This window comes from Microtus ochrogaster, chromosome 2 (assembly GCF_000317375.1).
Source record: "Microtus ochrogaster isolate Prairie Vole_2 chromosome 2, MicOch1.0, whole genome shotgun sequence".
Taxonomy (NCBI): Eukaryota; Metazoa; Chordata; class Mammalia; order Rodentia; family Cricetidae; genus Microtus; species Microtus ochrogaster.
The window spans coordinates 62,572,719-62,585,408 of record NC_022010.1 but is presented as its reverse complement, the minus strand read 5'-3'; the positions used below and the strand labels follow the sequence as shown (position 1 = coordinate 62,585,408).

The 12,690-nt window shown below is 38.0% G+C and overlaps 1 protein-coding gene across 4 annotated transcripts in view; it reads right to left on the bottom strand.

Annotated features, from left to right (window-relative positions):
- The window catches only part of Cblb (Cbl proto-oncogene B), a 186,948-nt gene that overhangs the window by 25,489 nt on the left and 148,769 nt on the right, over window positions 1-12,690 (bottom strand). For all 4 annotated transcript variants that reach the window (XM_005345058.1, XM_005345059.2, XM_026786262.1 and 1 more), the window contains exon 13: window positions 6,951-7,045. In XM_005345058.1, the coding sequence (XP_005345115.1) occupies window positions 6,951-7,045 (95 nt within the window). The remainder of the gene's footprint in view (window positions 1-6,950; window positions 7,046-12,690) is intronic.

Below are 12,690 nucleotides of genomic sequence, written 5' to 3'. Positions count from 1 at the left end.
AACTTATGTAGACTGTGCACAGAGAAGATTCAATAACCGCACCAATAGCAGGAACGGTCAAATCTGCCACAGGTTACCCCAAAGAAGTGCTTCATTATGAACAATGAAAAATAATTTTTATTTATATTACATTTATTATTTATTTATGTGTATTGTGTGGTCATGCCGAGGTATGTGTGGAGGTCAAAGGACAATTTGTGGGATCAGTCCTGATTCTCCCCTTTCACCATGTTGTTTCCAGGGAGTTGAACTCAGATTGTCAGGCCTTGCAGCAAACACCTCTATCCACTGACTGGATATTTTTCCAGTGCAAGAATGGACAATTTAAAAAAGTCTCGCCTGGGTAATTCTAGACTTTACCTTCACCGACAGAAGATCTTGTCTGGCTAGTCAGAAATGACTGATGTAAATATGAAAGGCAGGAATTCTATGCGACAATAAGGGCTTAGTGTCAGAAATTACTAGTTGGAGATTTTATCAGGTTAAATGGATTTTAGTGTGTCGTAACCAGCAGTGAAGAAAGCTGTGTGCTCTTTATCGAAATATGAAAAATACTTACTGGTATTTCCCATTTATTATTATTTTAATAAAGTCCTTTAAGAAAGTTCCCTACTTTCTCTTAGGTTTTAATGCTTTAAAAATTCATTACAACTTTATTAAATAAAAAGAGACATCAAAGTGAAATTAAGCAGATCTGAAGTCTATATATTTTAAAGAGCTTGGGTACAGTTAGAGTAGCCAGGCAGAAGCTGTGAGACTTCACATGGCTATTACCCCCTCACCACCAAATATATTTATGCACTAATCCACCGCACAGAATGGAAGATGCATGACAGAGCTAAAATGAGAAAGGGAACTCCTATTATAGCCTTCTTTAATGAGTCACAACAGCCCATGAGTATTTATACACACTCAAGTGTCCATTACCTCTACCGAATCCTTTCTCTTCACTTAAAATTAACCATTGATGATATTTCTTCCCAATCTTACAGTGTACCCACATGTTACACACACACAGGCACGTACACACACACACACACACACACACACACACACACACACTCACAGACACATTTGCATGCTAGAATACAATGTGAAGGAGAACTTGTGATTTTTAGTTTTTCTGAGATAATGTGACCTTGCTCAATATTACACATTCTACCTTGATTAATTTTCCTGAGAATTATAATATTCTACCTAAATTCACACAAACCAATTTCTAACACCCGTTCAGCACATTTCACTCAGTATTACGTTTTTTTGAATAAGAAGAATGAAAGCCACCTCTGTCAAGAAATGAAACAGGAGACAAAGGTTCAAGTAAGAAAGAAGTTGCGTGGGAAACACCCAACACAAACCCACACTCGCACAATTAGCTGCGACAGTTTTCCCCTTGAAAAACGCCTCCAAACCTTTCTGTGTTAGTCAACAAGCGGTGAGGTGGCATAAATGAACTGAAGATCACAGTTCGTGTATATGTAAGCTAGATGGTAGACTTAAGGACATGAAGACTTCAGTCACGATACACCTCAAGTGGCATTTCTAGGATCCCAGAGAAAGAGAGTAGACAAGCTATTTGGCTGGCTCCAAGTTAGAGATGCCAAGTCATCACTCAGCCATTTGGAGCCAGTACTTCAACACTGTTATGCTACTCCACATTCCTGCTGAGCCTTGCACTCTGCTGTAATTCCTGAGTCATTGCACATGGGGATACATTTTTCCAGGATCCAAAACTATCATCTCCGTAACTTGAAAGTTACCTGAGCTGTCCTAAACGCACACTGACTTCCTATCTTGAATGCAAAAGCGTATGCTTGATGATAAGAAAGAAGTCGACTTTCTTGTCATCAGCGAGACCCTTTTCTGTACTAGCTGGGGAGTAGTTAAACCTTTCAAAGCTAAAGGTTCACAAGTGTATTCCACCCAAGAAGCACACATTCCCAGAGTGAGGTGTAAGCACAAAGCTGACTACCTGCTGGCCATTACCATTCACCCTACAACACACCTCAAATATCACCCTCAAGTGGTTTTCATTCCTAATGGGAACAACTCTTAGCCCATCAACTTTCTTTGAAAACAAAAGCAGACCCCTTCACATTTCTGGTGGCTATAAAAATCCCTGTGAAACTGGCAGCAAATTCAATAACTTCCTCTGACCTTTTCTATTATGTACACTTAGCATATGTCCTTCCATAGATGTGTTTACTATACCGCTATTTTACTGTTTGTGTCTGAACTGCAACGTGTTTAAGGGACGACCTTAAGTTCATCAAGGATTACCTGACTTTGCACATAATTGAGCACTTACAAGCTTTTAGATAAAGATAATGAGGGGGTATTAAAGAAGAAAATGACCAAGCTGGTAAAAAGAGAGCAACCATTTTCAGAACCTTCCTTAGACAGAAAGGCATTTTAAATAATACACTATTTTACCTGTTTTCTATAGAGAAGAATGTGTTCACTCACCAACGGTAGTCAGTAGAGGGTACAAATGTTTTTATTAAAGTGAAACTTTAAGCCGCCACGTTTTATTTCCTGTTTCTTGTGCTACACTGTCCTTATCCACATAAGAAACATCTGTCACTCAAAGAAAGCAAAGTCTAAAAATCAGCGAAACAAAATAGTGATATTTGACCTGATCATTTTATGACTACAGCACATAAATTAATATTGGCCTAAGTTTTACAATGCTTTTGAGGGTTCCTTCATGTTATCAGGCAGAGTGGAGCATGCTGCAGCCCCGAGCTTTAGAATAAGCTTTGAAGGAGAGTATTTCACAGATTTGCTCTGAACCTGGGGACAGCGCTGCAGCTGCTCCACACCTGTGCCCCAGGATCACACACACAGGTTGGGCTCCCTCCCTCCCTTCTCCAGAGGGGCAGCTTATCAGAGAGACCTTTCCTCAGAAGTTCATCTCTAGGGAAAGCCTGTGTGTCATTAGTTATCCTGTTCTACCTTTGATTTGCCTCCCGGCACTCACCTCTAACTGACAACATCCAACACAGCTGTTACTTTCTACTCTTCTTAATTACAGCACTCATCCCGAATGGGAGGGGGATTAATCTCAGTCTCCCCAGTCTCCAGTGAGCACAACAGAATGGAATTAAGAGAGCTGGACAAAAATTGGTTTCCATTTTCAATGAACCTCTTAAATGAGTACCTTATTTGCTTAAAAGACATGTAGCAACAATAAACACCACCGCCTCCTACAATACAGAACCCTTTAAGAAAAGTATGATCCAAAAAAAAAAGTATGATCCAAGAAGTACTGGCTCTAAGGTATTTGAAAGCTTGTGATTAATATGTCAAAAGTACAATGGTTCATTTGTAAATAGCAAAGCATACGGAAACCGTTCTCTGAGAGCAGCGACATCCTTCAGCATTCTACAATACTGTTTTACTTGGAAGTATCTGCTCCATTACAATTTAGAATATTGTCTCTGTTCATTTGACAGTATAGTATAATAAATTTGACAGAATAGGACAATAAATGTTGAACCGTTTAGTCTTCCATTTGATTGAACTTGAAAATGAAATCAAATATAATTTAGTAAGCATATAGAATCATATTTATATGTGAATATATTAATTTAAATATAAAGTAAAATAATCCATGTGGTATTTTTTGTCCTCTCAATATGTTATTATAATAAGTACCTAAAGTTCAAATTTTACTTAAAGCTTTGTATTTATAGTTAAGTGTCAATAAATGTTAAGTAGAAACCATTTAGAAAGAAAACATTTCAGGAAATTAAGTATCTCTACAAACAATAACTGTTTCTGTCACTTTTACTATACACTATCATATTTTCAGAAATTACAGTCTTGTGATCACCAGGACGAAGTTTAGCCAATAAGGAAACCTCACAGAACATCCTTTGCCCTTAAGAAAAACAAATACCAGTATCGAATGTTTAATAATCTTGAAAACCACTTTAATTAGACAACTGAAACTAAATGCTAACTAATAATTTGGGTATTCTTAATTTAACCCTGAGATTTTCACCATTTGTGAGAACCACAAGTTTCTTTTAGGCAGTGATTTATAATTTTACTTTGGCCTGAGGTTTGAACACTGACTAAAAATCTAAGATGTCTATGGGGAGCTAAATGTCTAAGATCCCTATGTCAGTGAGCATAGGAATTTTCCTAAGACCTTATCTTTATCATCCTTCTATGACACACGCTTGCTGGAATCAGACCATACTCTCCAATGGGTTAAAGTAGAGCAGCATTAATAATAAATGATGTAAATATTATCCAACATACAATTTTATTATCAACATTATAATATAATAATGTAAAATATAATATAATAATAATATAAACAATATAATGATTATAATTAAAGTGCTACAACCATTATAAGAGTAACATTAGTAAGGACAATAGTTCAACTCATATTGGTTTATGCAATAGAATATGGTCAGCCAATGATACTTGACATTATTCAGGTCACCAAAATTTCCAATATAATTAACACCACATAGTGAATAACTCACAGCGATTGCTGCATAGGGAGTTGAAGCTCAAAGGAGTTTAGAAAACATTCAAGTTAAACCTATCTTCTCATTTATCAGCCAGATAGAAGTCAGAAGCCCAGGGAGGGTACCTTCTCCGAAACAGGGAACTAATGACTGCTGGAGTAAAGTGTGGAGCCCATTGTGATTTTACTCTACTGCCGACTTCAGAATTTCATAGGAAAAAATAGTATATATATTCTGAGGGAAAATGGATGTGACAACCTCAAGTGACAAAGGAAAGCATGAAGTCATCTCCATAAATAACCTAAATGATGCTAAAATAGGTATCAATGAAAAAGTATTGAGAAAAATTTAGAAAATGGAGAGAAAATAACCTGATCTTAAGAGCTCTTACAAAGTATGAGAAGCTTATCAGTTAATGTACTCTGCTATAATTTTGCTGCTCATGTTAATTCATAAAAGGACCAAATGTAAACAAAAAACCACAACCCCTTCTCCAATCATACTCATCTGTAATTAAATAACCACAGGGGTGTGTGGGGTGTTAATCAGTAACTAGGATCATCTCATTTAATTTGTTCGCTAACACCCTGAATTTAGAGGTGATGGAGCTAGCTCAGATGTCTTACTGTATGGACATATCTAAGAGCCTGCATGGAACTAGACTATCAAAGTTGTTTTCACTGCCAAGACTCTATGACACAGAGTGTTTTTAACTGCGCTGGCTGCTGTGTCTCTTACAGACCTGGCAGCTCCTTCAGGGAAGGTTCCAAAAGCTAAGCTTCTCTGCTCTTCCCTGAATGGTACTAAATTCCACTCTGTTCTCCACGCCAGGCAGTGCGGTATCTAAACTGTGCCTATCTTCAGTGACTTATATTCTGCCCCATCTATGAAACATGTCTCTCTGGAAAAGTTTGTAACAATTTCCCTTAAACTCCTAAAACTAATCAATGAGCATTACACTGTCTGTTGCAGTGTTCTCTTTTGACATCACACGTGATAAAATATTACTTTCTAAAGTATATAGATTTTTGGAAGCTGAGGTTTAGCTTCTTTTTGTAAATCTAGTGGGAGTTCAAAGACCTCCAGAGGAAGAAATTAAGAAGTTCTGAGGCTTCTGATCATAAAAGAAAACCTTAGCTGGCTGTCAATATAGTTGTGAGATACTCATGTGTAAGATACACAAATTGATCCATGGACCAAAACAAACTAAATAAATGAACAGACGCAGAAAATGAAAAACTTGAAGCTATTAGCAGATAAAAATCAAACAATCAAAAAATTTCCCTTTTAATTTTCCATCAGAGTATCAGAAGGTATAAATCTTTATCATTTTAAAATTAGGAAAACAGTATATCAGAGAATAGAATTACTTACATCGAGAAGAATAATCTGTAACAAGAATGCAAATTGGGTTTTTCTATTATTTTCTGATACAGAGCCTCTTGGCTTAGGCTACCCTGGAACTCTTTATATATTCTCACGGTATCCTCAAAGTGATGAAAATTCTCCTGCCTCAGCCTCCCGATTGCTGGGATTATAGGTATACACTATCAGGCCTGGCACTGCCAATCACTATTAATCACTGAACAGAAATCAAACGAGTTTTTATGAATAACAGAGGCTGAGACACGGATCTTGAGGAACAAGTATGGTACGGCACAGGGGAGGAGTGCTGCATGATAAACAAGCCAGAGAGATGTGCACACAATTATAGGGCAAGCATTAGGAATAAATTAGAAATTCTTTAGCGGCTTAAAATTGTGAAGGTTCTTACTACTAGCAGAAGACAAAACTACAAAAGAGAAAGCCAAGCTGGTCTGGGAGAGGGAAGAGGGCTGGGGAAGTAAATCAGCTTCAGTGAGACTATGTAAGATGAAAGGGAATGGAAACTGGGCTAGACAGCACCTCATGGCCCAGCATGCCATGTGCCCAATGCCCTAGCTTTATGTCTACTGATACCAACTTACAGTAGATATGATGGCATTCTGAAGGGACTTTCAGAAGTCTACCTGGGAGTTTGGGTTGGCAATGGGAAATTTAACTGAACAGGAAGAATTTCATGAGGACAATCAATAGACGTTTGGTGCTGAAGATATCTGAGAAGCAGGGAGTTTGGTGGGACTTTAATGATGTCAAACTGGGTAGTGGGTCAAAGTCAACGAGATAGCAAGAGAAGGGAGTCTGCTGTGTAGCTCTGCCTTGTCCGTGGATGGAGGGCACTAAGCTTTCTTGCCCCATTGTTCTACCAGTCTTCTCAAGAGCTTACTAAGTCTTTAGGCATATTACCAGAACCAGAAGGTCTCAACACCAGATACTTGAATTTATATAAGCATGACTCAATTGCTTTTTCGTTTACTGATTCTTTTCCACTCACCCTGCAGCTTCCGTACTAATACCCCTAACAGCACTCTTTTCCATCTCATTACGCATGGCCACACAATCTCCAAACTCAAGGAAACTCACTTTATGCTAGGGAGAAGGGCAGTGACTGGAGGAGGAGGGGAAAGCCGAGGAGGAACATCATATTCTTCACTGGCAAGGTGTCCATTGGAAAAGACCTGGAAGTAAACCAAATGAGTCAGTTTCTGGACTTGAATACTTGGCAAAGCCTAAAACCACAGCGGCTCTTAGAATTTCACAGAGCTCAATATGAGTTAATTTATTTAGACTAGTACAATATCAAACAATTTACTGAGGAGTCAGCAAGACCAGGGATGACTTACCACAACTCACAGATTACATCAAAATATGTTACAATATGATTCTTGAGCATAACTAAGAGGCAATGCTATAATTTACATACATCAGAGCAAGACAGCTAAATACATAAACAGGTAGTGCCATTTTCTAAAAATGATCAAATTTTATTGCAAAAATAGGGGGTTGGCTAGAGAAAGAAGCAATGTGGGCACAATTCCCATTTTACTTGCCTCCAAAAGGTGTTCCAAATGGCATCCCTTTAGGGCTACAAGGACCATTTTCAATTTCCTGATACCACACCGAGTGAGCAGATTCAGAGAAGTCTGGGTTATATCCAGACCAAGCTTCAGAGCTGTTTTAGATAAGGAAATGATTGTTCTGGCTCTCCATGTGTGTGGAAATTCCAAATGTAGTTTTGGCTAATAAAAACCACAAACAATTGTCCCCTTGTTCATGAGAGGCTATGCAGAGCCAACGTTTCTTCACTGGTGATCAGGTCCTTCCGGTTTACAAGTGCAATCATAACCCTGGAGGAAGGGCCTAAACAGCTATGTCTCTCTTCCAGTGTGGGACTGGAGTAACTTAACCGACGGCGTAGACGGAAGGCTAAATTAACAAAGCCATCCTCATAAGACTGCAAACCTTTTCAGGTTTGTAAGTAATCATTAGATATTTTGATCATACATTTTTTTCCCACAAATTTTATTTAACTCATCTTGGAAGGGAAGACTGACAGTGGGGCAAGAAGGATGCGGTGTAACTTGGGTGGTCTTGGCTCAATGAGCCCTATGTACTGTTGAGTTTCTCTCTCCATCATATAGGTTAAACAGTGGTGAGGACCGGAAGTGCAAACCTGCAAAGGCCATGGGTACCTTACCCATCACCAGACTGAAAGATCACCTCTGAGATATAGGGATGTTCTCAGCTATTGTAAAAAATCCAATTTCGTAGCATTAAAGTTTTACTCTAAAAACTAGAGCCTGTGTTAGATCAAATTTTCTTTGCCCAGTCACCCCTCATTAGATTCAACACACTGCAGTTACATCCTGATAAAACATATCTTTAAATGAAATGGTTTTATCTTGAGCTTTTGATTGAGAACCATGTAACAGAACATGACAAAATTTTTTGAACTTTGCTAGAGAGGAGAAATTTCCCAAGAGATATGAATCATTACAAAATCCTTTAAACATAAAAATACCTTTTATCTGATGAATACATGCATTCAATTACAAATGGCAATTATAATGCTGAATATTTGAAAGTACCCTTCACCAAAATTCTTTGCATTGCTTGAACAGACATGATGCTAAGATTTCTGCAGTAAAATCTAATGATTTTTGTCAAAATTACATTTAAAACTTGTATAAAATGAATGTGTGTGTGTTTTTTTTTTTCTTTTTTTAATAAAAGCGGACTAAGCTGGGCTTTTTTGGATCATGTTGATACGTGATAAAAGTTTGGTATCTTTACCAAACAAAGGGAAGATGTGGAAAAATAGTTCCTGGTATTGAGTTTAGTTTGACAATAAGCCAACTATAACTTTATAATCAAAACATTGTGAACACACTTGAACAGAAATGCCAATACCCAAACACCTAGTGATACTGCTGTAAAAGCATGCTTCAAATTTCATGAAGGAGAGTGATACCCATGAGCTCCGGGTTCAATGAAAGGCACTAATAATCATTTGACAGATGTGCTGGAGACAGCTCAGTGGTTGAGAGCACTATCTGCTTTTCTAGAGAACACAGGTTTGATACTCCGCACCCATAGGATGGCTCACAATTATCTGTAACTGCAGTTCCAGGGGATTCAATGCCCTCTTTTGATCTCTGCAGGCAATAGGCAAGTACATAGTGCACAGGCCATGCATTCATGCAAAATACCCATACACATGAAATATAAATAAATCAATTTTAAATGACAAAAATACTTGAAGTCAGCCTTAACCTTCTACATGCATGTGTACACATATATATGCATATACAGAAGAATAATCACACACACACCCACACACACACATATATATATATACACAAACACACACACACACAACAGACACTAAACTAAAGAAATAAGAAATCACACACACAATAGACTTACTCATTTGAAAAATACAAAGTGTATTACTAAGGACACTGATTTCCTGGTAGAGCAATTACTTGAGGGGATTAAGTAACTTCCTCCTAACTTTGTGAAATAAATTAATGTGTCAAAGTGTGTATAACATTTTATCTAATGACTTTAGAAATTATTATTGATAGATTGTAACTTAAAGATTTCTCCTGTCTCTGAAAAATTAGTCTTTCATGAACAACTTATTTGGTATCTGCAATGTAGCTCCATCCTGTGGAGAATGAATGTCACACTGTATCTGTTTGTCTCAGAATGCAGTCTTTTATTTCTCACTCATTTTATAGTAAATTCCCTTCCATACTCCATATTGACACGAGGGCTTCTAATGAATGTGAATGACAACAGGGCAGGTGACCTCAATGGTGGAGGCATCGACCAGGGAATATTTTGCTATAGTTGGAAGAAACATCTTTACTGAAATACTCTCAGCAAACGCATACCATTTGCTTAGAAGCTGATCTTCCTGTAATCGGTTCCAAACTATGTCCTGAGACTTAAGCATACTTTAATACCATACATGGAATTCTTTAGAGCTCTTCCTAATTAGAGACTGAAATTATGCAAGCATGCAAACAGCCAAGCGCTTACATGTGCTGGTACTCAATTCTGTGAATCTAATGTAATTGTTCCCCAAAGGGAGTGGTTGGAGGAGGATGAAATCTAACATTTGATTCTGAATTCCGTGTTCAACCTTACCCATTTCATCAGACCAGAAACTGGATGCTACTGCCTGAGAGAGTGATATATACCATAATCATCTAGCTGAAAATAAATAGCACATGCTCCTTAGAACCCTGAAGGATCTGTTTGTGAATGGTGAAACAGGCTATGGGATGTTTAGACAGATTGCATCGCTAAAGAAGTCCACAGTGAGTGACATCACACTGTAAGGGTCTGGTTGTTCTCTGGCTCAGTCTCCTAAATGATTCTAGCCCGATCATCAGAATTCCACCAGAAATATTAAGGACTTACATTTTTAAAATCCACATCACTGATCCATCTGTTTGGAGCTATCACTACTTTGAAAGCTTGTTCCTGCATAAAGAACTGAAAAAAACTTCCTAGCAAAACTGGTTTGAACCGGTATCATCCAGTTTGGCTGCACATGCCTCTACTTTTTATGAACAGTACACTCTATTCAAAATTGCTTATGTATCAGCATACATATTTCCTATCTCCATGATATTCTGACTTGTTTTTCCTACAGGAAAAAAGGGGGACTACACCCCTCTGTCATTTCTGTCACCCTGCAAGGGACCCTCTTGCTGGAAACTTGATTCCTTTTCTCCCTTCCTCTTCAGGATTTCATGTTCTTTCTCAGGAAAGCACATGTCTTCTTGATGCTTCTCATGCACCTTTCATATTAAGTTCATCACAGACCTGCATGTGCTGCATTCACACTGGGCTGCACTCACAATACCCTGCATCCCACAGTGTCAAGGACATCCAACTGCTTACAGAGACGAGTGAGAACGAAGGAATAGGCACATTCCTGAAGGTTCAGGCTTGTGGAAGGCATCCAATCTGGGCTATGTAATCTGCTATAAACCAGGCTATTCTAGATCGAGTTTTTTTTTGTATGCCTCTAAGCATCCTATAATCTTAATCTATGTTTGAAGTATTATCCTGTGACTCTTACATTTTCTAAGATCATTCATCTAAACATGATATCCTTGCAATGTACAAAGAATATTTTAGGAAAATTCTGTGCAATGAAGAAAAAGACTTCTGTTTTTTAAAAAAGTATCTGTTTTATTTTATGTGTATAAGTGCTTTTTTGAATGCATGTTATGTGAACCATGTGGGTGTTCAGATTATTATTTTTTAATCAAACTACAAATACAAATGGACTTCCTACCCTATTAATATAACTCCTCCACTATCGAAAGAGGATCCTCATCATGTGTTCTTCAGTATCACACTGCAAATGAAACCTGTGCACATAAAGGACTTCCTTTTGAAAGCCAGCTCTCGGAACTTACAGATAAGTTTAAGATCATATATAGGACCATGTGTTTCCTTACCCAAAGTGCAAAAGCCATAATCACAAGAAGGGGATCATATGACACCCTTATCTAGCGATATCTTCAAAAGATTATTAGACGTAAGGTCATCTGTAGAACAATGCCATTTCAAGGCACAGGACAAGTTAAAGACAGTGTTTATCACTAAGAACCAGATGGGTCCTCAGTCTCTCAAAAGGAACCACCAACAAAATCTGGGTACAGTGTCAATGCCCAGAAGTAAAAACTTCAAGTTTGTAGCCTATTTTAAAATATTTATTGCAAAGATGTGGTGTAAACTGCAGTTTTGTTGCAACATGAAACAAATTTTAAGGACATAAGCATGGAATTACTAATATACACAATGTAGTTTAGCTCTTAAAGAGTCTTCTCTACCTCAGAAGAATGAGGATGAGGCAAATATAAAATTAAGAGAAACTTTTATTCTTTTATTTCAAGATAAAGTATTTCCTTAGGGGGTAGATGGAGGGAAAAAAGAGGGAGAAGGAGAGGGAGAGGGGGGAGGGAAGAAAAGGGGAAGAGGACATGAGAGTGCAATCCAGGAAGTCTCTACGAGGTTGGTTAGAAATGGCATGAAAACCCAGGTTTCAATGAGAGGTGACTTCTATAGTCACTAACCAGAACCGCACCCTCTATTAAAATTTAAGAACTAATGTTAGTATCACAAACCGCAATTTCACACCTTTAAGAAATCACCACCCCATTTTTAAACCATAACATCTTAAAAAATAACAGTGAGTTCTAGAAGACCAGTTTACACTGACTTACTGTATGATAATACCTGAAAGAATCCTGAGAAAAGGGGTCTTCAAAGAATTGACTCGAATGCTTACTACACTGTGTATTTCTGAAGTCATTCAGAAAATACTTTGTGACCTGCCCCTGGGGAGAACCAGTCTGCTCACTTGAGAGCTTGTTCCAAGGCTCTTCTCAAGACAAGTGTGATCATGAAAGAATGGAGAGAGGCTAATGGAGAAACACAAACCAAATCAAATCCCACAAATTCCCTCCAGGCAGGAGTCAAGGCTGTGGAAAGTTCGTTGAGGACAAGCTCTCGACTTCTAGAAGACATTTGCTTTCTCTATGTGCTTTGTCCTTAAAGTTACAATATCTTTCACTAACCTTGAAGAAATCTTTAGGAATCTTCCTAATAGCAGAAGTTGAGAAGAGTGCTAAGCCAGGTCACTTGCAACCAACGCGCTCATCTCTATATGCAGCACCTGAGAGCTGCCTCTTCTTGCCACAAAATATTTCTGGTGCATCACTGTATTAATGATGTCATTACCCAAACACACACACACACACACACACACACACACACACACACACACACACACACA